This window comes from Hippichthys cyanospilos, chromosome 18, assembly GCF_059441005.1.
Source record: "Hippichthys cyanospilos isolate Australia breed blue-spotted pipefish chromosome 18, RoL_Hcya_1.0, whole genome shotgun sequence".
Classification (NCBI taxonomy): domain Eukaryota; kingdom Metazoa; phylum Chordata; class Actinopteri; order Syngnathiformes; family Syngnathidae; genus Hippichthys; species Hippichthys cyanospilos.
The window spans coordinates 6,970,934-6,998,353 of NC_142386.1; the positions used below are offsets into that span (position 1 = coordinate 6,970,934).

General features: G+C 41.8%; 4 protein-coding genes across 8 annotated transcripts; 3 read left to right on the forward strand and 1 right to left on the reverse strand.

Annotated features, from left to right (window-relative positions):
* Positions 1 to 362: 362 nt before the first annotated feature.
* Positions 363 to 5,326, forward strand: hinfp (histone H4 transcription factor). 2 transcript variants are annotated; one of them, XM_088441014.1, is made up of 9 exons: positions 363 to 746; positions 1,251 to 1,477; positions 1,574 to 1,685; positions 1,778 to 1,930; positions 2,013 to 2,090; positions 2,693 to 2,813; positions 2,921 to 3,059; positions 3,561 to 3,685; positions 3,754 to 5,326. In XM_088441014.1, exons 1-9 carry the CDS (start codon positions 590 to 592, stop codon positions 4,097 to 4,099), a joined length of 1,458 nt encoding a protein of 485 aa, XP_088297140.1. In that variant the 5' UTR covers positions 363 to 589; the 3' UTR covers positions 4,100 to 5,326. The 2 variants fall into 2 exon arrangements, with proteins under 2 accessions (XP_088297140.1, XP_088297142.1); XM_088441016.1 differs by lacking the exon at positions 1,778 to 1,930.
* Positions 5,327 to 5,626: 300 nt separating this feature from the next.
* LOC148408749 (C4b-binding protein) lies at positions 5,627 to 10,648 on the forward strand. 2 transcript variants are annotated; one of them, XM_088440700.1, is made up of 5 exons: positions 5,627 to 6,048; positions 6,241 to 6,405; positions 6,475 to 6,642; positions 6,717 to 6,917; positions 7,850 to 10,648. In XM_088440700.1, the coding sequence occupies exons 1-5, from the start codon at positions 5,955 to 5,957 to the stop codon at positions 7,861 to 7,863; spliced, it is 642 nt and encodes a 213-aa protein (XP_088296826.1). In that variant the 5' UTR covers positions 5,627 to 5,954; the 3' UTR covers positions 7,864 to 10,648. The 2 variants fall into 2 exon arrangements, with proteins under 2 accessions (XP_088296826.1, XP_088296825.1); XM_088440699.1 differs by having other exon boundaries at positions 5,628 to 6,048; positions 6,238 to 6,405; positions 7,850 to 10,646.
* On the reverse strand, positions 7,985 to 15,128 carry LOC148408750 (cobalamin binding intrinsic factor-like). Its single transcript, XM_088440702.1, has 5 exons — positions 14,657 to 15,128; positions 10,027 to 10,163; positions 9,276 to 9,417; positions 9,072 to 9,205; positions 7,985 to 8,688 (listed from the first exon to the last, which is right to left on the reverse strand). Exons 2-5 carry the CDS (start codon positions 10,100 to 10,102, stop codon positions 8,621 to 8,623), a joined length of 420 nt encoding a protein of 139 aa, XP_088296828.1. The 5' UTR covers positions 10,103 to 10,163; positions 14,657 to 15,128; the 3' UTR covers positions 7,985 to 8,620.
* abcg4a (ATP binding cassette subfamily G member 4a) lies at positions 10,826 to 26,761 on the forward strand. Of its 3 annotated transcripts, XM_088440697.1 has the most exons (16): positions 10,826 to 11,011; positions 11,152 to 11,675; positions 14,741 to 14,967; positions 19,055 to 19,172; positions 19,535 to 19,667; positions 19,765 to 19,815; positions 20,516 to 20,661; positions 20,756 to 20,879; positions 21,300 to 21,414; positions 21,496 to 21,635; positions 22,031 to 22,129; positions 22,303 to 22,471; positions 22,572 to 22,672; positions 22,776 to 22,934; positions 23,157 to 23,275; positions 23,348 to 26,761. In XM_088440697.1, exons 3-16 carry the CDS (start codon positions 14,742 to 14,744, stop codon positions 23,571 to 23,573), a joined length of 1,926 nt encoding a protein of 641 aa, XP_088296823.1. In that variant the 5' UTR covers positions 10,826 to 11,011; positions 11,152 to 11,675; position 14,741; the 3' UTR covers positions 23,574 to 26,761. The 3 variants fall into 3 exon arrangements, with proteins under 3 accessions (XP_088296823.1, XP_088296822.1, XP_088296824.1); XM_088440696.1 differs by having other exon boundaries at positions 10,826 to 11,675; XM_088440698.1 differs by lacking the exons at positions 10,826 to 11,011; positions 11,152 to 11,675 and having other exon boundaries at positions 14,727 to 14,967.
* Positions 26,762 to 27,420: the final 659 nt, after the last annotated feature.

Genomic DNA, 27,420 nt, shown 5'->3' on the forward strand with positions numbered 1-27,420 from the left:
AGTTTTTTTGCCTTTTTTTACATCAACATTTGTATACAGTATACAGTACTGTACAATATTTGAAAAGGTTATTAATTCTTCCATACAGGCACTCTACCAATAATTTATATTTAGTCAACAAATGTGTTTGATTTACATATGGACACCTTTAAAACATATTGTTGTCTCAGAAAAAAAAAACAATACATTTTGGTTGTGGTTTTCCCAAACATTTTTGTGCCTGGGTTGCTTTTCACGCGTTACAGTCATGCGGAACCTTAAACACCAGGAACATTTAAGGATTGTCTTGTTTCAGTAGTACTGTTACAATACCGGAAACAACAGCGTCTGACTTGTTTCGGTCGGTCCGTTAAGAAGGATGCACAGCCTGTTAAAAGAAACCTGCCTTGGGTGTTTAGCATCAATTTTGTGGTAGAAGCCAAATGGGAGCTTATTTCTCATTCATAGTTTGAATACATATTTTTTCCCTTATTCGTTTGCCGTTTCTTTGACGAGTTTCCAAAGCTTCTAAGTGTTTTAAAGATAATGTGAAAAACACTTGATTCATCAACGTTTTCTGTTTGTTTTTATTTCGAACTAATTGAACGCGATGCCGCCCAAAAAACGACTGCAGAAAAAAACGCTGACATTGGAATGCGAGTGGGGTTCGTGCCAAGAGTCATTCGGTCAAATGGAGAAATTTTGCAAGCATGTGGAGGTGCATTTGGGTGCCACGAATTTGACGGAGGACGACGAAGAACCGGAGGGTGAGTTTAAGCCACGATGGTGTGTGTTCCTTTGCGCTCATGAGCTGCTTGCATATGGAGTACACAGATAATCGTTTCCATCACGCGAATTCATCTTTTGAATGCCCGAGCACATATCGTCAGTCTTTGTCATATTAGAAAAAAAAGATCTTGCACTACACTATGTTTATGGCCTTAAGTGAGGACTGTTTAGCTAGCTCAAAACTGGAATCGATCAGATTTTGGTTTAGATTTCCATCTGGACTGTGATAGAATATTTTTACCTGCTGAAAAAAAATCTAGTTTCAGATGCAGCATCATTCAAAAGCCTTATTTCAAACGTGATTGTTTTAAACACTTATACACACAGTATTGTAAATAAATAAAGACTGAATGCACTTGATTAAAAAGAATTGAATGAGATTCATTTGATAATACTAAACAAGTCGTAGTCATTTTTCTTACTGGATAGCCCCCTTAAGCGGCTCTTGTTTTCAATATTGCATTGAATTTTTTTCCGATCAGAGGAGAGAAACTGCATTTGGAAAGACTGCGGGTTCTGCTCCCTGGAAGGTCCTGAAGAGTTCCGGCGACATGTCTTCTTCCACTGTTTCCATTCCAAGCTGAAACAGTTGGGCCAGCAGTTGCTTAATGGCCAGGCAGAAATTGGCACGTGCTCCATCGGCTACAACAATCACAACATTATCCCTGATATCCCTGACAGTTTTATCTGCATGTGGGAAGATTGTGAGGTATGCTTGTCATTGTTGCAAAATGTCTTTTGTAGTCCAAGCTGTAATATGTGTGTTTTATTTAACGCTTCTTTTCCCTGAATTTTTCCATCAAAGCAACCACCTTATGAGAATCCAGAGTGGTTCTACAGACACGTGGAGCTTCACAGGTTATCTATAGACATACCAGCGGGAGAATGTGAATTCCCAGTACGCTGTGGATGGAAGGGTAAATCATCATCACTTGATAAAAGTTCAAAAAGGCAGTTGTTTGTATTTCACACAAATGGTAGCGTGAGTCCCTTCCTTTTATTGTTATAGCTTGCAAAGCAACTGTTAAAGGTCGTTCTAAGTTACGGGAGCATCTACGCAGCCACACCCAGGAGAAGGTCGTGGCGTGTCCGGCTTGTGGAGCGATGTACGCCAATAACACAAAATTCTTTGACCACATCATTCGGCAGAGTGCGATGGAAGGTGAAAATGCTGTAACCCAACAATGGATAAACAAGACTGCTAGCTCCTATTTTCTTTATGTGTTTTGATTTGTATCTTCCAGGCCAAAGGTTTCAGTGTTCCCATTGTTCAAAACGCTTTGCAACAGAAAGACTGCTCAGAGACCACATGAGGACTCACGGTTAGTAGCTAGCTTGTAGTTGATATTTGTCACCCCTACCTTGTTCCAATTCTATCAGCATCTTAACTCTTTTGGTGCCAAGCTACCCTCCATGAAAAAATGTATTTGACGAGAATTTTATTATTATTTTTCATTACTATTTAAAAGACTAGAATTCTCGTCCGGGGCACTGAAAGCGTTAACTAACAGTGGGTCGCACCTTAGATGCTTTCATGTAGAAAATTAAGCAGCCATTGCCATCAGCTATGAGAGAGCGTGTATTGTTTGTATTCTGACCAACCATGGCTGAGCTTGCAAACATCAAGTGACTAGGTGAGCTGAGCAACTGTTGTCATTTCCAGTTGACAGCAAGTGGCAAAATGGCCGCCCTCTGAGATCGATCAAAACGTGTGGCAATTACTGCCGAATTCATATTCCACATACACAATATTTATCAGTCTCTCCCTTTAAAAACACTACAGCAAGATGGCGTGTAAGGGTCAATATGCCACCTGGACAAGGTGTTTGCGACTTTTATCTTGAATCATTTTTATTGAAAAAAAAGTTATATTGTCACTGCTGTGAACCATGATCTTAGTATTGTTTTTGTTTTCTTCTTTTAGTGAGCCACTACAAGTGCCCGTTGTGTGACATGACTTGCCCTTCACCTTCAGCACTGCGCAACCATATTAAGTTCCGCCACAGTACTGAAAAGCCGTATAGCTGTGACTGTTGTGAATACAGGTACGGCATCTTGCAAAGCTTAGTTGTTTTCTGGGAAGGAGCATCTACTCCTTTCTCCTTTGTAAAATGTCATCATAAAGCTTTCTATTGGGACGTACTATTTGTAGCTGTAAGAATCTGGTGGATCTGCGTAAACATGTGGACAGCCACAGCACTGAACCGAGTTACTCCTGCGACGTTCCCGGCTGCTCTTTCGCCTCTCGCACTTTTGCCACAATGAAGATGCACCACAAAAGGGAGCATGAGGTAAGAGGGGCAATGCGGTATATATTCTTTTCATTTGTGTCTTGTCTGCTGTAAAATTGTGTCACAAATGGCAAGTAGCCACTGTACGGTATAGAACCTAATGAATTGAATGTATACAATGTTTTTGCAAAGGATTCACGTTCACACAGTTTAGCATTAGGTGGATTCATGTTCCACTTAGTGTACGCTCAATTTGAAAAAAAAATGTTCTATTCTGTCACAGCAATGAAAAGCATTTTATTAGATTTGCTTATAGCTACAGAAATCTGCTGAAATCTCATGTACCTTCAGGTGTACTTGTATACCCACTCGAGAACCACTGCGGCTTTTGCTATTTAAATGCCATTAATCTGTTTAGTAAAGAAATATTTTCATCTTCAGTATCACACATTTTCATTTGTAACTGGGAGCTCTTCAACCTATGCCTTCTAATGAATGTTAACGTCTATGGCATTTTCCTGTGATTGCAGATGGTACTCATACTCAAATTATTTTTTGCAGGGTAATTTCATAGCTCGTTACAAGTGCCACGTGTGTGATCAGTGCTTCACGAGGGGCAACAACCTGACGGTCCACCTGCACAAAAAACATCAGTTCAAATGGCCTTCCGGACACCCGCGTTTCAGGTACACGATGCCAAATCAAAACCAAAAACTGTCAACGTCCCGTTGACTTTGCTTCTGATGCCTACCAGGTATAAGGAGCACGACGACGGCTTCTTGCGCCTGCAGCTCATCCGTTACGAGAGCGTGGAGCTGACTGAGCAGCTGATGCGGGAGAAGCAAAATGGACGTGCCGAGGAGGGGCAAGCATCCCAACGGGCCGCTCCTTCAGAGATGCAGCTGCAACTGAGAGGCCTGCTGCTGGAGGAGCAGAGGAAAGAAGTGCCCGCCGCCGCCGCCGCCACCGCCGTCGCCTGTGAGGAGAGCGCCCAGGAAGAGAGCATCTTGTTCTCCATTCTCACTGGAGGTTTGACACAAGCGACCGACAACACTGTCATCCTGCAATATCAAGATACTGCTGACATGCAGACACTTTGACATCTTCCGCCAATCCATTTGTCAAAACAGCGGCGTCTTGAGATCAAAGTGACCCGGCCGGTGATTTGCTCTGAAATGGTGCCAGCAAGCTCAACTCATTTTCTGATAAGCTGCGACTAAAAGAGACTTCAGACTGTTTAATGCCACTCACTCACTCCCTTTTTTTGTCAAACCAGACAAAAACAATTACACACTGCATTTAAAACCTAACAAATTTGCTTTCGGAACGCCCCACGCTAGCAAACTACTAACACTGAAACGTAACACCTTTAAAGGGCTAACGATTAGCATGGCTCCTGGCAGTTTTGCAACACCTTAAGCAATGGATATTTGAACATAAATAGTGTGCAGACATATAATAAAATATAATCACAATACTCTCATGCATACAAGCGTGCACACAAATTTACAAAAAGCTGTTTTATTCCTGGGTGCAGTGCTTAGCACATCCACCCCACACAGTCCCTAGGGCCTAGTTCAAATCCAGCTGGCTCCGGCCTCCCTGTCTCCTCTCTCCGGGTAGTCTGGTTTTCTTTCACGTGTATTGGAGACTAAAAATTGTCCTTGCGTGTGATTGGATGCGTGAATGCCTGTTGGTCCCTGCGATTGGCTGGCAACCAATCCAGGGTGTACCCCGCCTACTGACTGAAGACTGCTGGGATAGGCACCGGCAAGTCAGCAACCTTAGCAATGATAAGCAAGGATGGATGTTTTATTCCTTCTCTGCAAATAAAAAAATGCTAATATGTACCTTGCTGAGTCACTGGGTATGATGGAAACTTGTTGGTCTCAATAACTGTGTTATATTGACCCCAAGTGGCACAATAGAGGGAGCTGCACAATTCAATCTTTTTCATGGTTATGAATCAATTTTATAGAGCGTTATTTCCTTATGAAAAATATATTAAAGAAATGGTGGTGTTATTTTTGGAGAGGGTGAAAAATCCATGGCATTACAACTCATTTGAAGGAAGGGATATCATTTGAACAACATACAAACTTGTCAACCCGCCCAAACCTTATTTTGTTTACCAACACTGAACAACCCAATTTTATTTTTGTAAAATTGTAAGTTGAATCCCATACGTCCTACCTCACATATGATCATTTTCCATTAGGTGATGGTTAATAACAAAGACAACATCCACACTATATGTTAATGGCTTCCACATTGACATGTCTTTTGCATTGTATAACTTGTTTAAATTAAAATCACGTTTCAAATACTGTTCTGTGACATGTTTTTCAGTCATCCATTCATTGTTATAGCCCTTATCCAGGGGCTGCAGAGAACTGGAGCCCAATCTGACTACATGTAGCTTGCACACGTCAGACAACATAGTGATTTGTAATTTATTGCAATATTTGTTTGCCGTACTTATATACTGTACTGTAGTCATATTAAAGAGCTACACAGTATTTTGACTGAACTATCTTAGCCCGTTGTATTGTGCAGTCAAACGTTTCACTGCGCCGCCTGGTGGCGTCTTGCCTTTATCGCAGCTTTAAGTTCAAACCAAACTGTCAGTGATGAGGAAAACGTTTTGGACTGTTCTGCATGCTGGCAAACTATTTTTAGAATTACATTATGCTTGCGGAGTTCAAATAGAAATCTGATAGAGATGCATTTATCTTCCCAACTCTTCTTGCATATGCACAATTTTAGCGGTATAACCTGTGTGTGTAGAAGATTAGTCAACACGCACAGCTTAGCGTGGTACAGTACTCGACTCAGCTCTCCTGGCTCAGCTAATGTGCTAGGACAGGGATGTATCGACCCCTTACTGGCCACGATGACTTAAGTGACTTCCCACATCCCGCAGGCCAGAAACGTTGCAAAGGAGCGTAAAAAGCCATGAGCGTCAAACCGCTGCTGTTGCTCTTTTTTGCATCCGTGCAGAAGGCAACATCTCAGCTATCGGATTGGATCGAAGAGGTAGAACTGAGCGGTAAGATCTATTAATGCTGCTTTTTTTTTACTTAAAACAATGTTTATACTTCACGTCAATCTTTTTACGGTCATATAAACGAGAGGCACAAGAAGTGAAGTTTTTGTCTTCGCGTTCTGGAATGGCGAATTCTCAATTTACTCCTAAACGCAGTCGCTCAATGTGCAAAGGTAACCAAAGTGTTTGCAGCAGGCGACACAGAATGGCTCGGCCAGCCCGATTTCCAGGGGGACGTGTACTGGTCTGGGACAGCCCCGCTTTGCTTGGCGGGCTGCAAGGCGCGCCACCTGGAGCTCAGGCGAGATCCCTGCGGTGACTCCAGCTGCTGCTGGCTTGGTCACAAATCCCTGTGCAGAGGTATTGCAAAAATAAAGCTATGCCACTCAGTGACACCCGCCAGAAAATGTTAATCATTTGATATACTAGTCAACTGCGGGAAACCGGATGTGGATTACAACGGACTGCTTGATGGAAATGACTGGTGGGTGGGATCCGCACTAAGGTACTCCTGCCGTCCTGGATTCATGCTGGTGGGGAATGCCACCAGGATTTGCCAGGCTAATGGCCTCTGGACTCCCAAACCTTCTTGCCTCAGTATGTGAACACAATGGTACCCTTGACTTCCTGCTATCACGGCTCCCCTCTAACCTCCCCGATTGAATTTGCAGGAATGTGCAAAAAAGGCTCCATTGAAATCAGCGAGCGAGAACTGAACGGGACATGCAACTCCACCTGTGCTTTTAAAAGCTACTCGGGTCCTCCCAAGCTGGGCTGCACTCAGATACACAACTGCAAGAAGAAGGAGACCGGCTGGAAACGTTTTTTCGCTCAGTGCATCCCTTGCATCTGTGATTGTGCTCTATCGTGCTGTAAGTAGCTTTGGACCCTTCACATACCACGATACCAATATATCATCCCCTTCAGAAATTCCCCCTACAACCATCATCATAATACACTGGTGTTAATGGAGTTCTTTTCTAAGCCGAAATTGAACGTAAACATCCCCTCAAGTAAGTTAGTTGGCTTCTGTATTGAAATTCAAGTGAGTTTTCTGTCTGTCCTCCTCACATTCTGCCTTTGAATCTCAGTTTAGGCCCTCCTTTGCAAACTTTGCATGTTCTTATCTTGGCAAAGTGGCTTCTCCAAAAAAATGGGCATTTCAGGTTAATTGAAGATCAATAATTCAAGTTATTTTTGTTTTAAATTGGTCAGTCCTTCTGAAATTAAACTCTAGTTTAAACGATTCAAACTAGTGTGATCAAAAGACTAAAAATTGTGTCTAAGTAATTCAGTGTTCTAATTGATCTATTTAATCTGTTTTTAATCTCACCTAAAGATTTCCAAGAAAAAAACTCAACCAGGGTTGTTGTTGCTTTTTTCTTTAGACAAATTGCTTTATTTTGGCAGATCAAAAGATTGCAATACAACGACAAAGGCAACAGAGGAATGGTGTTGTTTTCCTTTGTCAATCGTCAAATAATTACAATTTAACATCACAATAAAACCTTGCCCATTCTGTCTGTTACAAACTTGCTCAAATGCGTTTGGTTCTCGAATTTTCTTTGAGAAAGAGCTTCATTATAAACTTGCTAAACTTGAGCTGCTTCTGTAGTAAGCAAAGTTCACACAAAGAATGCAAAGCTAATCGACATACAAACAACAAAGTCAGATATTAAGAATTTGATTTATGGTTTTAAAAAAATAATCTATTAATCTGACACCCCTAATTTCAAAGTCAATAGTTTGCCTATTTTCTGGAATTCCACATGACCATTTTTTTTTTTTTTGTCTGTGTTTTCAGTGTCTACTGGCTAGAATAAAGAAACTAACAGGAGGCATGAAGTGGAGAAGGACCACAGCTGGTGAAACTGAGATCTGAGTTGACATGAGTAATGGTTGACATTTTTTATTGATATATTATTTATGCACTCTTACAAGGACTGGGTCTACTTTGGATTGCTCAACAATGTCCAAATGATAGGCCCCTCCCAAAAGATGACTTTTGATCCGAGAGCCAGGATTGATTTTGATTACGGCATATGTTAATATTTACACTTCACTGTGTGTTTTATTGTAAATTAAAGCTAAGCTCTTGAGAGGAACGAAAGCGTGCAGATTAGTCCTTCCACCGCATTGCCCATCTGTCCCTGAGGTCGCTGAAACCGTAATCTCATTGCAAAAGGGAGGAGCATCACCCTGAGAGCTCAGCAGGCACATTTCACACACAACAACATATCGTCCAGTTGTACACTTGATTTATTTCAACGAGCGAGAGGAAGAAATTGCAGCACATCAATAGGTTAGCATGCAACATCTTTATTTACAGTTGTTTTGTGTAAATGTGAAAAGTTAAAGTCGGCGCACCATTGCAGCTGGAGCGATATCCTCAATCATGACAGCTACATCTAAATGCCTTTGTTTTTATTAGTTTAGCACTCTTGATTTGTAAGGCCAAAGTTGACCACCAGGTGGTGCTGTTTTTTGTTTTTCTTAGGGTTACATCAGACCTTAAATCAAAAAAGTATTAGTTGACACTCACAATAGATTCAGAGGCACACAAGATCTTTCATGACTATTTGGCCCAAGTACTGAACCTCAGCACAATGTGTTCATTTTCTACAGGTGTGTAGCAACCAATTCCTGTGAAAACACACAAAAGAAATATGTTCATTTTGAGTTGGTAAGTAAATCCATACTGCAAATAAGCAGCGTTTATATGCTTATTTTATTGTAATAAAATAAGGTTTAGATATGGAAAATCTATTCCCAAGTGGGCCGGACCAATAAAATTGTGGTATATATCTATATAACTTTAAAACAGCAACTTCAAATTGATTAGAATTCCTGATGTAAATGATAATATTGCTCAGGTGTACTTAATATTGTGCCTAATTTGTGAAGGCGAATTCGTGGCACTAGCGGGTGTCCCAAAGCAGCAAGTTGATGAAAATCCAAATCCCCGTGTCTCATTACTGCTCATTAAGTCTCCCTCAGATGCGATTTACCCCGGAGAGGATACTCACCCACATCCAGGTGCGTGTATTCCCCCGAGTTTTCCGACAGAATCTCCCAGTAAGTTTGATCCTTTTCACTTCCGGCCACGCCGTTCACGCTCTCCAGAAAGAGGCCGTAGTTGGGGTCTTCCTTCATGGTGAAACTGGTGGGTGGAGCACACATGCTACAGATTGGAACAACAACCGAGGCTTTCTAAACGTATGAGATCTTACTCAAAGTTAGGGTGCGTCTCCTGTATTCTCCTCAAAGCCCCGAGCAGCACCCCCCCCTCCACCACGGACGTGAAATGGGTCTCGGGGCTCATGTTGGCCAGGTCGTTCAACACAGACACTCGAATGGAAAGCGAAGCGTGTCCTGCGCAGCGAGTTGTATCGTACAGGTCAATCTCCATAAATACAAGAGGTGTCACTGCATTCAATAAGTAGTAGCTGCAGTTTGTTTTTTTATGGTGTTAATCGTATTTTTAATCTCTACATTGAAAAACAAAGGCCACAGATGCTGATTGGCTGTCATTGTGTTTGGCATAACCTACTGAAGGGCGGGAGGAAGACGTGAAAATGGAAGCGCATGTGGGAGTTGGCCCGATGAGCGCTAAACTGAACTTTAAAAAGTGCCGCGACTGTACCTTTGATGAAGGTTGATTCTTTGTAGGAGTGAGCTTGCTTAGCACAGAAGCAACTCAAGTTTAGCCTACCGCATCAATGCAAAGCACAGAGCTGTTCCTGCAGCCACAGCCAGCAAAGATGCTCTTGTATCACAGTAGCAATGCTCTTTACCATATTTTCATGTGAATTACTAATTATTTGTCCATTAACAAAATGAAACAGCGCCATTCCTGTGATGGTTGAAGCCTGCATTTTAGAGAAATCGATTACAGATTTTAATCCCTCAATTTTTTTAATCACTTGTTACAGTACATTTAAGTGCAGTTGACAAACGCAATAATACAAGATAATCAATCACCTGTGATGGTAAGCGGCCCTTGGACGACAAAGAGCAGGAGGCCCACGGAGAGGAGCGTAGTTCTCGTTGATGCCATCTTGCATGACTGTTGCCTCTCCTCTCACTTGCGCTGTATTTATAAGTACCGTGGCCTTCCTCTGTACAGCAAACACCACATAATCGTTTAACAAATACAACCGTCAAGTTTTAACCATCCTATCTAAAAGTGTGTACTTTCGTTCTGTATGGCAGCGTGAGTCATTGTCATTTTAAAGACGAATCGCCTGCTTTTCTAAGAGAAAAAGGGTGTATGCTTGTAAAGCCGGTCCATATTTCCACAGGGTAAATATGTCATTATGTAATTGGGATTATGTCTTTGAAAGTAATAAAAGGTGATGGATGCAACTTCCACGGCTGCTTTTTGCACATATTGTATCTGCAGCACAGCAGTATGATGCTTAGCATGTTTGCCTACATGAAAACTGATCGTGTTTTGCTTTAACGATTATTGTTTCATTCCGTTTTTCACATTTTCTTCAAATGTTTGACGTCTAAAAATGCCAGGTATTAATTGAATCAATTAAGTACTAAAGATAATGATAACTTTTTATTATCGTTCAGCGTGAAGAGCATTTGCTACGTATTTTAGTATATGACACGTGACGTGCAAGGGATGTGGCCCCGGGCCCGGGGCCTTGAGTTTGACAAATGAAATTGCTCCACGTGAAACGAGTCTGGAAGAGAGGCAGGTGTGATGGGCTCCAAACGAAATGGATGTCCTCTGAGGGTGGGGGTGGGGGGTGATGTAAGACATGTTAGGCCCACTTGAACGCGAGTAACCCCGGCTGATTTACCGAAAATAACCCGGCCACTGCAGCATCAGCACCGGGCAGCTGCGCAGGTGCGGCCATTAAAGAGACAGCGGAGCAGGCAAATCCCCCCTACTGTTTACCTAGTTTTGCTTTGAAAATATTCAGGCGTGTGCTCGGATTAAAATCGTCTTTAAGTGAGTGTTGATCGTCTTTTTTTAAGAATCCGGATTTTATGCGGAGCGATGTAATTGTTAGACGACAGCAGTGAATGCGCATACGCTGAGCTGGACGGAATAAGCACAAGTCCAAGCAATATTGTTTGTTATTTCAACAGCAACGCCCTGAGAGGTCCGGGACCGGCGTGCGCACCCGAATCGCACGCGCAAGCTCCGGCGTCAGCGCCACTGTCGCAACACTTCGGTTCCGTCGCAGCCGAACGGAGGCTCGTCGAGGATCCTCCCTGTATCGCCGTCCTCCCGTCGAACGAGAATCGGCATATGTGCACGGGGCTCTGAGCGGATGGATGCGTTGGAAACGGATCAAGCGAGGTGATCTCAGTTTGAATCTCGGGAGTTGCCTTCATGCGCGGAGGATGCGGGATGATGATGAGGATGAATATGATGACAGCATGAGCGGCCGCCGCACCCCGGGAGATGTTTTGACGACAAGCAGCCGTCCTCTTTTTGAATTTTGCCCTGGACTCTCCATCCAGGCGCCAGCCGGGACTATTCGTTGGTGCTTCTGATGCGCTGGGATCGTGTTGTTTTTCCCCCGAAGGGATCTCCCGTGCACTGTTGCTATCCCACCCAGGAAAGGAAAACAGGCGCCTCACTTGCCCGTTTAGAGACACAACAATAAGTAAGTGACATGTGGCGGGATGCAGCGATGTGAAGGAATGTCTCCCTTAATGTCTACCTTCATGCCTTGTCACCTTAATACAAACATTCATCATTAGTGTGTCACGATGCGCTTGAGCATGCGGTCAATAGCTGCTTATATTTAATCTGCACGCACAAAGGCTTATCAATTGGGGACGACACAATGGGCAAGTGGGCAGCCCGTCCGCTTCGCACTTTTATGACTGTGGTTCAAACTCGGGCTCGGCCCTTTTTATGTGAACTTTTTATTCCTCCAACGTACCAAAAAAAAATGCTTCTTGGGTTAACTGAGACTCAAACGTTCATAGTTGGGATAGTGAATGGTTTGTCTCTAGCATGTATCCAGCAATTGGCTGGCTGGCAATGCACCAGTTCAGGGTGTACTCCGCCTCTTACCCTAAATCAGCCGGGATGGGCTCCAACTCACATGCAAGGATAAACAGTTTGGAAAAAAAAAAATTAATAAGCATATTTCATCCCTATAAGTGGTTGCATGTTCTCACGTGTCTCGGCTGCGGGCGCCACATATGATGACACAAGAGGCGGGCCTTCATCCCGGAGGCCATTAAAATCCCTTTTACAGGCCTTATACGCAGCCTGCTAATGGAAATTCGCTAATGGAATGGTGATCAATACAAGAGCCACGCTCAAGGTTCTTCATGTGAGCGCTCAAGACCAGAGCGTCTGGAGTGCATGTTTGCACACACTCGGTGTACCGACTGCTTTACTCAATCGCATTCACTTCTTTAACTCAGTCAATACCGAAGATGTATTTATATGTCTTTACAGAGTATTCACGGTCAATCCCGTTCGCAGATTTTCTTTTCCGGGCCGGTATGACCGATTTTAAGTATGTTCGTCACACACTTGACTAGTTTTGGAATCAGAGGCCAGCAAACACTGAGAGAAAAGAGAGAAAGGAAGAAAACATTTACCCTCAAGTTAAATCAGCATTTCGCGGGTCACATAAAATGATGGGCCGGGCCGGATTTGGCCCCCGTGCCCTGAGTTTGACACCTGTGGACTAAGCTGTAATGTGTATAAACGCTGTGAGAAAAATAATTAACCGTTGCTGCTATAGTTTGAGGTATAAATACACAAATAACTAAAGTATCTAGGAATGAATGTCCAAGACTCTTGAAAGATACGTAAAAATCCGTCTTTGTTGAAAGCAGCACACCTCATTTGGAGCAATACACAAAGAATAAACGTTACCTTTTTATCACTCAAAAGTATACTCGAAGGGGAAATCAAACCCAAACCTTTATCAAAGCTTTGTCATTTTCAGGGCAACAGCAAGATTCAAAATGGCCGCCGCCAGGGATAGATGAAAAAAAAAAAAAAAGGACTAAATTTTGCCAGTTAATTCATTTCATATTCATCAGAATTCCATGTTTGGACTACAGTATTGTAAAGAAAGTTTTTGGATTGACTAGCTCTTAGAATTATCAACGACAGTAGCACTAAGCACAGTTTGAATATTAACTCTACATTTAAATTATAGGAAATGCAAAAAAAAATCATATGCAAAAGCAAATGAATGAAACATTAGTAAGGGCAAATGCTAGCATTAAATATAATTGAATGGAAAGTGGTCGGATTAAATGTAATTAAATGAATGTTATGCAATATAGGTCGATGATAATGACAATAATATGTCACCGACTTTATAAGTAAAGCATTCTCAGCACTGAAAAAAAAAACCATGAAATTAATTCTCATTTTATTTGCCCAAGTGGTTGCACACTAGAAACTAGTTGGGTCAAAAATAGCCCAAATTGGGTCAAAAGGGGATTAACACAACTTTTTGGGTTATCCATTTAGCCCAAAACGTTGCATCAGACAACGATCACAAAGAAACATAAAATTGGGTTGTTGTCGTTGTTTGATGAATGAATGTTGACCCTGGATTGTTCTGTAGCATATTTATTGACCCAAACCTTTGCGGTAAACAAGGAAATGGGCTGAAGCCAAAATTAGATTGTTTTTACGCAAACAGAATTGTAATTTTTACTATTTGTATTCATTCTTTAATTTTTATAGAAAAAATGACTTTGCCACTTCTTGACCTAGTTTGGGTTATTTTTCACTCAGCTGTTGTTCCACTATAAAAAACAAAGTCAAAAATAAGAAGGGGCCGAATATTTTAAGAATGAAAGTGCACAAAACAGAAATAGAAGGAGAAATTCAGATATTTTATTAGTAGAAGATACACCTACTTGTTTTTTTTAATCTGGATCAAAATCATTTCAAGGTGTGATGAAATAAAAGTAAGACAATTCAACACGCCATAGTCTTTAGTATAATGTAAAAATAGATTCTTGAAGTGAAAAAAAGTGTTGCCTTGAAATGATTTTATTTTCTCGAGCAAAATGCAGATCATGATTTTATCACGTGCATTTTTTTTTTTTTGGTGTACTCTAAAAACAGAATGTTTTCAGTTCAAAGCACATCTATTGGCAGATACTGTAACAGATGGGGAATTAAATGAGCAGAGCCCAAAGCAGACATCAGCTTTTAGCCTTGGCAATCTTATTGCCTTCAAGCAGTCAGTTAACGCAATTAGCGCTAATCGCATCATGCCCAGCGCCGTTTTTGACAAGGTGACTGCTTTTTACCTAGCGCCAGTGGCTGAGGCTAAATTGCCGATCATTCCCTCAACCGAATCATACGGAAATCCATCCAGCCTGCCCTTCTAATTTCTAACTGACTGTTAATGGCATTTCAAAGATGTAGATCGGTGGTTCTCAACGGGGGGTCGGCGGACCCCCGGCGGTCCGTGTCCTGACCGCGGGAAGCCGTCGAGTTATTAACTCGGTAAAAATGGATCTTTGACGTTTATGGCCGTCACCCAGATTAATGTCTGGACTCTTTAAAAAAAAAAAAAAAAAAAAAAAACATAAAAAAAATTATCATAATAAATAAAAATATATAATATATATACATACGAATACTGCGCACTTGCTTTGAAAGCCTACTTGGAGGTTGAATTTCTTTTTGAAGTCAAATTCGACTGAAGTTCATTCGTCCACGCATCTCTTTCAGTATGGCGGAAAAGACGGAGCAGGTCTCCGTCAGCATCCCTATGGAGGAGACCAAAGTCCACGTCGGGGCCCCTCCCGAGGCGCCCCTGCTCACCCACCTGAAGAAAGTGGAGAATCACATCACCGAGGCCCAGCGATTCTCCCACCTGCCACGTCGCTCGGCGGTGGACCTGGAGTTCAATGAGCTGTCTTACACCATCCGCGAGGGCCCTTGGTGGAGGAGGAGAGGTACGCCGCTCGACTCTTCCTCAAAGTGATGGATGCCGATCGATAGCTTCGGTCGCATATTGGAAAGGAAGTTGGAAAAAAATCGTTTCTTTTTTATTCCTGGCCTCGCCGTTCACGCACGCCTTTGCAGTGCTCGGCAAAGTCCAGCCATCGTAAATCATTTACGCTCACGGATCATCGCACTCTGTTTTTTTTTTGCCCCCGACGTGATTGATCTGCTCGTGAAATCTGAAGAGCGTTGAAACACACCACCCTTCTGAAGCATGTCTGACGTGAGGTCATCGTGACTTGGCCACGAACGCGCCCTCTTTCAACTTGTTTACCTGCTTTGTAGGTTTAACGAGGCGGCGGCGCTTAAGAAGGGCCGCGCATTGCTTCGGGCCGCCGGCTGCAATGATGAGCGTGTTGGAGTATTTATTAGGGCCGCTCTTGGTAAAGCGGAGCCCATCAGACGGGAAGTACTGAGCACGAGTCAATACTGCTTTTCCTTGGCTCATCACTCCGCATGTGCTTGTGTTGCCTCCTTGGCTCATCGTGCGGAAAATGCTCCAATTTTCTCCAAAGCTGACGGCGCGCCTTATAATCCGGTGCGCCTTATACAGTGCATAAATGGCAGCTTTTCATTTTAGGGGAAGGGATGAAAAACATCAAATAAAAATCACCATGTAAAATCCTCTATTTTTACCCCTGCATTTCAGTTAGAAATGTATTTTTTACAATTACAATTTAGATTACACTTTGACGTGCTATATATGCTCTGATTTTTAAGCAATTTATTGTAAAAAAAAAAAAAAAAACTTTTATCAAAACAATCCAGAAGCGCTTTTTAAATCAACAAAACAATATATTTTGAGGATTTTGGTTGGAATTTTATTTTAAAATTTTTGTTTAATATTTAATTGAATTATATTTATTATTATTTTATATTCTTGATTCACCTTTTCATTGATCTTAACCCGCCTTTTGATGTAGTCAAGAGGTATTTTCCCCATTCTTCATTTTTATTCTTCATTTCTGATTATCCATCAATAAAGTTTGACTGAGTTATTATCTGATTGTTTGGTTGACGTTCCCTTTGGCATAGCTCCATCTAGTGGATGCATAACACAACTCCAGCCACTACTATTCCACTTCTATTCTATGCTTCTGATAATGTGGTGCGTCTTATAAATGAAAACGGTTCTAAAATAGGCCATTGATTGAAGGTGCACCTTATAATCCAGTGCGCTTTACAGTGCGGAAAAAAACGGTAACTCATTCAATCCCAAACTCATGTTTTTTTTTTGACTAACTGCAAAAATAGCGGGTGCTAAATTGCATGTTGACTTTCTCTAACAGATTGAAATGAATCAGATCCATGTGGTTTGATATAAAACAGTTGTTAGGCCCGATGGCATATCGTGTTTGTGATTCGGTCCATGTTTACAGAGTCTGTGGTTCCGTCATCCTATCAGTTAATGGTAGACAGGAGCACAAAAGGGATGACGCACACAAGCCTGGCGCCTGTGATGTCACAAGCGTAGAACGCAACTCTTGAGCTCAATGACACTTGCGCATGAGTTATTCCTCCAGATGACTGTGGCAAATGGCCCATACGCGCAAAGCGCCATGGAGGATGATCATCCTGTTCTACTTGTCAACCTTATCAGCGGAGCAGTACAAGAGCTCAAGTGATGTGCGTGCGGGCTGTTAGACCGCTATTAGCTCATTCAATCCCCAAAACATATATTTACGTTTGTTTTTGTTTATATAATGCTTAGTTTTGTTAATCCGCCCCCTCAAGTGTTTCTGTAAAAAAAAAAGTTTAAAATGGCTTGATTACTTTAGTACCTAATGTAACCAGATTTGTATTTAAGTACTATTAGTATTTAATTACCCTAAAAACCCTAACCCTAACCCCAGAAATGACTGTAGTACTTGATTACCCAAAGCAATCAATTATCTTAGTTCTTGATTACAAAACGTGGTTCCTTTTGTATTTGATACCCTAATGCATTTGAGCACTGTTGACTGTAGTTCATTTCAACCCTCCTTTAGCCAAAAAACTTGAAAAAAATGCTATAAAAATACAAATAAATACCCGGGATTTACAGTCTAAAAAAATGTGTAAAAATATGTCTTTGGGATTGAATGACTTGACATTTTGCTGAGGAGAGACATTTGTCCTTTTTAAGCCTTGTGGAATTATGTTATACTAAATTATAGAAACTCTCATTTTTTTATGGTATAAAAGATTCAAGGGGGAAAAATCTCTAGGGAGCTGAAATTTCCAGCAGATGATCAAATCATGTAAAATTTCAAAATGCAACGATTCTGACATTTCTATGTGACTACAGCTGGACGTGCGAGATTTTGTGTCCAAAAATAATCATTGTCCAAATTTTCTACCATATGAAACCATTATAATTACAATTTTTGAGATACATTCTAATAGGATTTCTTACACTGGTTTTCCTGCGATTTTTGCAACATTCCGTTGAGTGGCAGTGTAACTATGTCAGCAAAGAGAAAATTCTTTGTTGACTTGAGTTTCACCCCAAGACAGTAGGTGGCAGTAGAGACCAGTTAATGGCAGACTACAAAGACAGCTCATACCATTTTTCAATTTTTTGTGGGTGTTAATAAATTTCGCGTTATTTAATTAGTTATTTAATCAGTTATTTAATAAATAACTCCCATTATTATGCCTTTGAAAGCATTTACAAAATTGGGGAAAAAATACATTGTGTGTAGTTTGCAAAGTGTGTATACACACAAGGGTTTTAATCTTAATGCCGACATCATACTTACACGTCAAGGATGAGCATCTATCCTTTGACCCTGGGGGAGGTAATAGATTTAGTGGGGGAAGATCATCATTCTTAAAATATTAAACCTTCACAAGAAGGTAGGACAGCATTGCTTTACTCGCATCTGAGCATATTTCATTTTTTTTTAGACTGGTGGTACGGTCGAGCTGCTTGTTTGATTAACGCTGCATAATTCATGTATCTCCCTATCAATTTGCTAAGAAAATATCTGCTAATGATAAAGCAATGCCTGATTGCCCTTGCCCTGCAGGGAATCATGGCTTGGAATTGAAATGTTATCTACGCCTCGTCTCATGAGTCAGGCAGGGAGTCAGGCTCTAGGAAAACTCAATTCAGACTATTCTTTCACAGCTCTGATATAAGTAATCGGTGACGTGTTTTTCTGTCTGTGAACTGACATTATCATCTACAAATTGCCTGACTAGAGCACGGGGTAAAATATTTAAAAGACTAGGCAATTTGATGCGGAGCAATTCTGCGCTAGTGCAAACTATAAAAACTTTAATAGGCATCTCACATTTTGTGCTAGTACTTTGAATATCTTTTTTTTTTTTCCACGTGTCTGTGTGGACATTGAGCTGCTCTTGCCGCCATATGGCTGAGTGAGACACGGTGATAAAGATGTCCCTGCAGTGTCACACAGATAAAAGCATTATTATGCACAAGCTACAGCAGAAGTCTGCCTCATCAGTATGCGGCACGGAAAAGGAGAAATGTTCCCTCACAATAGCTATGGAGTAAACCTCTCTCCTTTTCAATTCCGCCTTCATTTCTTTACTCTGATGTTTGAAGTGGTCGTTTTGCGTTATGTCCTTGGTGTCATCGTTCAAACTCGACCATCTTTAATTCGAGGATGCAGAGTCGCAGCCATTTAAAAATGCTGCAAAGGAAGCGCTCTTTTTTTAGTTTTTCTGGGTGGGTATGTTGTAACTATATTTGTAGTGGTATCCGTAGGGGTATTCCGATAAATGGTCAATTTAACATTTAAAAAACGTGCCCAAGGCAACTTTGGGGTAGAGGTAGAGTGGTAGAAGGTAGAGTGAAGAAAGTGTTTGTTTATCACAGAGGCAGCTCAGGTTTAGCCTACTACATCAATGAAAAGCATCTAGCCGCAACGGCAGCCACAGCTAATGATAGACGCTAATGTGGCGAGCCATAGAAAAGCATTTTGCCAAACTGAAAAAGCTTATAATTAGCTTATAAGCTTAGAATGAATTCCAATTGTCTCATCAAGTCAAGAAGCAGCAATTATAATAGGTTGTTTTCCTGTTCACCAGGTTACAAAGCCCTCCTCAAATGTCTGTCTGGAAGATTTAACAGCAGAGAGTTGATCGGTATCATGGGGCCCTCGGGAGCCGGGAAGTCCACTCTGATGAATATCCTGGCAGGCTACAGGTGAGACGATTATTTATTTTATTTTTTTTATAAACTTTTGCGATTGCGGGTGGCATGGTGGCAAACTGGTTAGCATGTCTACCTCATACGGAGGTTGTGGGTTTGATACAGCTCTGGCATTCTTGTGTGGGGTTTGCCTGTTCTCCCCATGCCCACATCACTCAACTTGTCCCGGTGTGTTTGTGAGTGTGAATCTTTGTTGTTCTCTGTGTGCCCTGCTATTTGCTGGCAACCGGTTCATGGTTACCAAAGACAGCTGGGATAGGCACCAGCAAGCCCGCGAGCCTTAAGAGGACAAGTGGTTAAGAAAATGGATGGCTTTTATCTTTGCGCTGGTACTCACCGTTTGGGTTTGGATGCAGGGAGACAGGCATGAAGGGTCAAATCCTGGTCAACGGTCGTCCGAGAGACTTGCGGACCTTTCGGAAGATGTCCTGCTACATCATGCAGGACGACATGCTGCTGCCGCACCTTACGACCAGGGAGGCCATGATGGTGACCTCCCTTATGCTAGTTTTTTAGTTTGATACTTTTTTTAAGTGTGAGATCAAATGAATGGATGTCCATTAGAGCTGTTTTCTCTCTATTTTAGGTCTCGGCCAATCTGAAACTCAACGAGAGTATGCAGGTCAAAAAGGAACTGGTAGGTTTTGATGGCTGAATTTCAACCCGTTTACATAAACCCTTGATAAATGCAGTTAGATATTTTAGTGAAATCCAAATTCGTTGGTGGGCTCCAGAACAAACACGCATGCGCACGTTCATTGCGTCTGCGCCATAGCAAATGAATTATTCCGAACAATTTGTCTTGAACGGCATAACAAGTCACTCATCTAAACAATGCTCAAGAGCTTTGGGTCATCCAGACAGATGGACTGAATGAATAAAATGCCCTCTATTCTCGTTCCATTTGCAAAAGAGAAACTGGGTGTGTCCGTTTACGCCCCTCGGTGTTGTTTGTTGTACTCTGCTGCTCCCTTTTGGCTGAAGAGTCCAACTTCTGCCATGCAGGACACTACTGCAGTATTCGACTTTGAGGCATCTGAGTCTGCCAGATGTTTATTTCAGGAAGAAGAAGAGGAAGGGACTCGGGAGGGGGTCAATTCCATCCCTCACAGGAATGTCTTTTGTTCTTTGACGTCTCAACAGCACCCCGGGCGGACTAGAGTGCACTAACGCAACAAATAATTAGGGAACGTCAATAAATGGTTAACTATTCTATACTAAACTATATATTCCCTGCAGAGGAATTTAATTTAAGGTTAACTATTATAGATGAAAACATATCCCTTTAATTTGAAGAATAATTGTGCGCAGGTGTGAGCGTGTTGCTTTGCTTGCAGGTGCATGAGATTCTGACCGCTCTGGGGCTTCTGGACTGCGCTCAGACGCGTACTAATTCTCTTTCGGGGGGTCAATGCAAAAGACTGGCCATTGCCCTGGAACTGGTCAACAACCCTCCTGTCATGTTCTTTGACGAGCCCACCAGGTACGACGTCACAATTCTTCTAGCACACATCCTGGCCGCAGAATTCCAGATTCAATTCAATTCCATTTTGTGTGTGTGTGTGTGTCACATGCAGCGGACTGGACAGCGCGTCGTGCTTCCAGGTGGTTTCCCTCATGAAGTCTTTGGCTCAGGGAGGACGAACAATCATTTGTACCATTCATCAGCCCAGTGCCAAGCTCTTTGAGATGTTTGATAAGGTAGCCTGAGTGCTCGCGTGGCTCGCTTTCTATTAGCTGCTGCAAAGATAAACGTGAGTCGTGTTATCTGACGATGAGCCGGAGAGCTCTTGGCCAGACGTCTCCTTTTAGCTGTCTAGTTTTTTTTTTTTAACATAAATTATTCATAGCCATAACCATAACACCCCCCTCCCAAAATGCCTAGGTAAATTACAAATATTTTTGCCATTCGAGTTACTTTAGCGTGAATTTGTAGTACAATGTCAGCTGTTCTTCTGGAGGCACGTGAATGCACTTCAGGTGCTACATGAGGACTTTAACAGAGTTTCTACAAGTATCAAACTATCTAATTGAGTGCTTCTTATTGCTTTGACAGTAACAGTTCATTGTGATTTTCAAATTAACTCAAGTGTAAAAGCGCTGTTGGATCTTTTCTTGTAGTTGTACATCCTCAGTCAAGGTCAATGCATCTACAAGGGCACAGTCCCTTACCTCATTCCTTATCTGAAGAATCTGGGCCTCCACTGCCCAACATATCACAATCCTGCAGACTTCAGTGAGTTCAAAATCTGCCGGTTTACCATTCGAACCGAGAGCATCTTTCGGGTCTAACACAGCCGTTCGTTTCTCTCTGCAGTCATCGAGGTGGCATCGGGAGAGTACGGAGATTTGAACCCGGTGTTGTTTGAGGCGGTCCAGGGTGGACTGTGCTCCGAAGAGGGCAAGAAGAACTCCAGGGACAAGAGTGACTCTTCTTGTCCCTCTCAGTGCCACACTGTGAGGAATTACACCACATGATGGAATCCACAAAGAAATAGTGCATTCCAAACTCAGAACAAAGGATGAAGTCGTTTTGCTTTGTTTTTCTTTGCGTCCAAGAATGGCGAAACGGAAAATTGCATTTAAATTTTGGATCATTCATTCACCAATTCATGTGACTAATTTGCATCAAATATGCACTGTGAGCTCTTACATCCCTCTTTTGGTCTATGCACTATTTACAATACAATACAAACGAGTATTTAAAAACATTAGCCAATAGTGCTTGCATCTAAAGCTACGGTTTTCGTCGTAATTATCCGGTAATTGTCTCCAAATGTTTTTGCTTACATCAGTATGCGTATCAATTTTTATTGCACATTCCTGACGTTTGTCTGTTTATCCCTTCGCAGGATACGGGGACTCTTGAGAAACATAGTTTTGCCACAAGTTCTTTCACACAGTTCTGCATCCTCTTCAAAAGAACCTTTATTACAATATGCAGGGACACGGTAAATTCAATCATTTTATGGTATTACAGCAACACAAATTAATTGTACATTAATTGAAGAGTACATCTCCTGGAATTATGATGGCACTGCATGTCAAAAAAAAAAAATCAAATGAGACTTATTGAGTGTTTGATGTTAGGGATGAGCTAAGTGCACCTGCGTTGGTTTCGCAGGTGCTGACCCACCTGCGAGTCATGTCCCACCTGTGCATCGGAGTGCTGATCGGTCTACTTTATTTGAAAATTGGAAACGATGCCAGTAAAGTCTTCAACAACACGGGTTTCCTCTTCTTCTCTATGCTGTTCCTCATGTTCGCTGCGCTGATGCCCACTGTTCTCACCTGTAAGATAGCAGGCCATCGCTCGCAAATATTGACTTGGGGGAGGGGTCGCCTTGTTCCGGCTGGAGTAGAAAGTCACCCCTTGTTGTTCTGCTTCCACAGTTCCTCTGGAAATGTCTGTGTTTGTAAGGGAACACCTCAACTACTGGTACAGCCTAAAGGCCTACTATCTGGCAAAAACAATGGCAGATGTACCGTTCCAGGTAATGGCAAACAGATTTGCCAAGGCAAAAGTTAGCAGGCACGCGCTGTTCCGCACTGATAGGACGCAGCGAAAACAATAACAATGGATTATTTCCTTCACAGGTGATATGTCCAATCATGTATTGCAGTATTGTGTACTGGATGACTGAACAGCCTCCAGAGGCTGGCCGCTACCTGCTCTTCATGGCCTTGTCCACATCCACAGCCCTGGTAGCTCAGTCGCTGGGACTGCTGATCGGCGCTGCGTCTACGTCTCTGCAGGTAAGGTTCCGTTCCTTGTCTTACGCTTGGTGTCTCGTTAGATTACAATGGATTTTATTTCAAATTTAGCCAGATATTGGAGCGATTCTTTTTTGACCCGAAATTGGGATAACTTTACCCCAACTGTTTATAGAGCGCACGGACGGTAAAAGAGTCATGGCCGTGCTGGAGCCTCTCCCGGCTGACTTTGTTTTTGCCCAGCCATGTGATATGTTTCCATAGGTAGCAACATTTGTGGGTCCGGTCACAGCCATACCTGTGCTACTCTTCTCTGGCTTCTTTGTCAATTTTGACACCATTCCCAAATATCTACAGTGGAGCTCCTACGTATCTTACGTCAGGTATGCTGGGATTTCTTTCCAATTTATAATAGCGAGAAGACGGCTATTCCGGTTATGTTTTGCCACTTGCAGGTACGGCTTCGAGGGAGTGATTCTCTCCATCTATGGGATGAATCGCACTGAGCTGGAATGTCCGGGTCTTGTGTGCAAGTTTCAAAAGCCAGAGGAGGTCCTGCAGTTGCTGGACGTGGAGGATGCCAAACTCTACGTAGACTTCATGGTCTTGGGAGTTTTCTTTCTGGTTCTCAGACTAGCCACTTACTTTGTCCTGCGCTACAAAGTCAAGTCTGAGCGTTGAGGAGATCCGCGCATCTCCTAAACATCAGATCAACATCGCACCCGAAACTGCTTGTTATTCATCGACCCGTATCAGTCCCCCTGATGAGTTGTCATCCAGCTTGGATTCCGACCACTCGTCCTCACCTCCCAAACGAACTACGTTAAAAGCATGTTTAATTCAACCAAGGATCTGGAATGTGTTCTTGTTTCCAATGAGAGTGGTCCAAAAAGCAGCTCTTTGCCTCCAAAAACTAATCCTAGATTGACAGGAGCGCCAATGATTGGCATTTAAATGAAACACTTCATCATGCCGTATTTCTAGAAGAATACATTCCCGTTATGAGCGGAGAAAGTGGAAACTTCAAGTGCCAGACCTTTTGTCAGCTTCCCACTTTCCATCCAATCCCGCGTCTCCTTTTCGGGGACGCCATGCTAACATGCCAACTGCCACAGAATGACTTCCCCTTGACTTCCCATTGATGGATCCTTTTCACAGGCCTTGTGGCACACCATGGACACGAATGTGGGAATTCATGGGCAAGAAGGATTTCTAAGGATGTCATTAGTGAGTCTTGCTCACCTGCTGCCAGGACAAGAACTCCTCATTTATACAAGGGGAGGTATCTATCGACAGCCTCGGAGACAACAGGCATGACTGCTGCTTCCAGATGCAGAGGGCTATTCCAAATGAACGGGTGCACTTAAGAAAAGTGTGGTGGGGTGGGGTGGGGTGGGGTGGGGAGGGGCCCGTCTAATCGCCCTTACTCTCCCGAAGCAATCCGTGCAAGTACTTGTATGATTCCTTGGCCTCCGCCTCCTCCATGAGCTACGATGGAATTATCTTTTCTCGTCTCCATCACTCAGCATTGCTGATGTCTGACTGATGAACGTTTTCCAAAACAATGCTCGATACTTGAAATGCTGGCTGGGCTGATTGTGTGCCTCTCAAATAGAATGATACAAGCTTTGTCTGCTTCAGTGCTGGATGTTTGCGCACACAACTTATATTTACCATACATGTTGATGTGTCTGTCTGTCTTTCTCTCTCTCTCTCTCTCTCGCACGCACACACACACACACACAGACATACACACACATACAATGGGAGATTTTCTACCGTAGTGGGGACATTCCTTTGACAATGCATTTCCTAGCCCCTTAACCATCACAATTGTTTCCCTTACCTTAACTTCAAGAAAAATCTCATTCAAAGCCCTACCTATTGTTCTAAAAACAAGTCTAGACACTTCAAAAAAGGTCTGAATTTGTGGGGTCCACCAAAATGGTGCCCACAAGTGCAAGAGGTCGCCACAAGGACAGCAAAACCTGGAATTTGGTCCCCACTAAGCAACAAAAACCAAGGCGCGCACACACAAATTCAAATGCATACAGACGTGCACACACACATGCATCCTTGTTTCAGGGCAATGCAAATATTTTCCTGTAGACTTGCTATGAAATATTTCTTATTCAATCTATGCTACTTAGTAATCCTAATTATAATGTATAAAATAATGTAGGCATATAATCAACAATTGTACAGTGGATATGTTATGCTGTGAAAAAAAATCCAAGTACAATGCACTTTTCAGTATATGTTTTAGAATCCTATTTATTTGTATTATATTTTATTTTTTTATTGCTTCAAGTTTGATGAGTGATACTTGGGAAGTAGAACAGAATGTTTCGTGTTCACTGGACCTGAGATTTCATGGTAAATTATGGCCCATTCAAATGTGTGTTCATGGGGATGCTATGACCTAAGAAATAAGAAAAGAAAAAACCCAAGATGCATCGCTGCTGTGAATGATAAACAAAGTGAAAAAAAGAAGACAATGTAGATGTATGTGACATGCAGTTGATGAGATGTTATATAAGAGTGGTGATTAGAGTATTGTTATGATATAAGCACCACTATAATAACAATAATACATTTTAATTTCAGGTGTAAAGTGTGATGGGAGAAGGTGGTTTTGACTGTTGTATTTGACTGCGGCCAGTGAAGTGCATTGATTTGTACATGGCCGTACATTGAAGAGATATTAGAAGAGTCGTAACTCCCTTTATGGAATATGGGTAAAATTATACTGTAGCAGGGGGCCTAGTTGCGTTATAAAAAGCAATATACAATATTGTGACATCTGATTGTCCAACATCTCACCCAACTATCATCAATTGTATGTTTTGTAACAAACTTTATTTAAGCGCTTTCATTTATTGCCAGTGGCCTGTGTGCAATAGTAACTCAAATGTAACTTTTAAGGACACCTATCATTAAGGAAATCTTTTTTTTCAGCTGTGGCTGCTCAGTAAAAGACAATTTAATGTGCATGTTAGTGAATGCTTTACAGGGATGAAAGGAAAAATAATACAACGCAAATGTGGATGCTACTTTAAAATGATGTTAATGCAACAGGGAAGGTACTGCCTTTAAAGCCAGATGCTGTCAAGGTAATTGCCTCTCAAGTGCAGGAAATTGTGGCAGAAAAGGAAATATTGCATAGCCACTTTATTGCAGACACAAAGAAACGGGAAATGTTTTCACCATCCCTAAATAGGATCAAAATCCATAGCTGGCTGCTGACTCTGTAAGTCGTAAAAAAAAATAAAAAATAAATGTCAGGGGGCAAAGCACTAGTTTTGAAGTCATTAACCAATGTGAGGGACTTTGCAGATTTGAAGACTTACAAAAATTAAAAAAGAATATTTCCTCCATTTCAAATGTTGCATTCATCAGTACACTCTTTCCAAAAGTAATACGGTTCCTCCAATGACTGGCCTGTCCAATTTTACATTTTCCTGAGCTGTTATTCTGTAGCGTATGAGGTAGCCCTCAAGAGCGCTTAATTAGATCCACTAACTGAATCGCATCATGTATCATATCTGCAGTATTAAGGGACTATGAATGTTGGAGGGATGCAGCATATAAATGCATGCTCAAGTCAGACAGTATGTCTTTTGACGCACTTTTACTTGTCATATTACTATAAGTCCTGACAAATTTGAAAAGTCATCAGATACCTTGTTATTTATTTGTCTTCAGCTTACCATACGTAGGTACACATTTATGAGAACCACATTTTGTTTTGCCTGGTATGATTTGTGTATCATTTAATGTTAGTTTTAATTTTCATTTGAAAACGTAGTTCTGTATCCTAAAAGGTGTTCTAAATGCTTAAAATAAAGATACAGTAATTTATAACCTTTGCTATTGCTTGTAAGTGGTGAATTATTTTACTCACAGGAAGTACACATTGGCAGCACAGTGGATTTGTGGGTCGTGTGTCTGCCTCACAGTGCTGAGGCTTGACATTTGAATGTCATCTTCGGCCTTTTGAGTGTGCATGTTCGTGAATGGCTTTTCTCCAGCAGGCACTCTGACTTCTCCCCACATTGCCAAAACATGCATGTCGTTACGGGTGAAACTATGGCGTCATGTTCAGTTGAAAGCGAGGGGCAAAATGGCCCTCCGAAATCAATAAAAATGAGTGGATTTGCTGCTTAGTTAATAGTCCACAAATCCAATATCAACCAGACTTCCGCTTTGTTAAATATTTTATCTAACTTCTGTCTTGTTTGCTAAGTATTTGGGCCTACGACCCTACAGCATTTTGAATCGGTCATTATAGTGATGTTTGCAGTTAAATACGCTCTGATTTAGTTGTGCTTTAATCCCGATATTTTTCTCAAAATTATTGGGTCAACATTGAAAATCAAACCAATACATTTTACTTAGTAAACATAGTGTTTTGTTTTTTAATCTCGATCTGAAGTTTAACCTAAAGGGTTTCTATATTTCACATCACTCGTATTTTGCTCAACGAACCTATGTTCTGTTGTCATTTCCTGTTTCGTTTACCGACTTC

Coding starts and splice junctions, on each gene's coding strand:
- LOC148408750 (XM_088440702.1), bottom strand. CDS start 10,102: ATGGCATCAACGAGAACTACGCTCCTCTCCGTGGGCCTCCTGCTCTTT. Junction 9,418..10,026: donor AGGGCCGCTTACCATCACAG/GTGATTGATTAT, acceptor CTCGCTGCGCAG/GACACGCTTCGCTTTCCATT. Junction 9,206..9,275: donor GAGACGCACCCTAACTTTGA/GTAAGATCTCAT, acceptor TCCACCCACCAG/TTTCACCATGAAGGAAGACC.
- LOC148408749 (XM_088440699.1), top strand. CDS start 5,955: ATGAGCGTCAAACCGCTGCTGTTGCTCTTTTTTGCATCCGTGCAGAAG. Junction 6,406..6,474: donor TCACAAATCCCTGTGCAGAG/GTATTGCAAAAA, acceptor TTGATATACTAG/TCAACTGCGGGAAACCGGAT. Junction 6,643..6,716: donor TCCCAAACCTTCTTGCCTCA/GTATGTGAACAC, acceptor TTGAATTTGCAG/GAATGTGCAAAAAAGGCTCC.
- hinfp (XM_088441014.1), top strand. CDS start 590: ATGCCGCCCAAAAAACGACTGCAGAAAAAAACGCTGACATTGGAATGC. Junction 1,478..1,573: donor GCATGTGGGAAGATTGTGAG/GTATGCTTGTCA, acceptor TTTCCATCAAAG/CAACCACCTTATGAGAATCC. Junction 3,686..3,753: donor TCCGGACACCCGCGTTTCAG/GTACACGATGCC, acceptor GATGCCTACCAG/GTATAAGGAGCACGACGACG.
- abcg4a (XM_088440696.1), top strand. CDS start 14,742: ATGGCGGAAAAGACGGAGCAGGTCTCCGTCAGCATCCCTATGGAGGAG. Junction 21,636..22,030: donor GTCCCTCTCAGTGCCACACT/GTGAGGAATTAC, acceptor ATCCCTTCGCAG/GATACGGGGACTCTTGAGAA. Junction 22,472..22,571: donor GATGCCCACTGTTCTCACCT/GTAAGATAGCAG, acceptor CTGCTTCCACAG/TTCCTCTGGAAATGTCTGTG.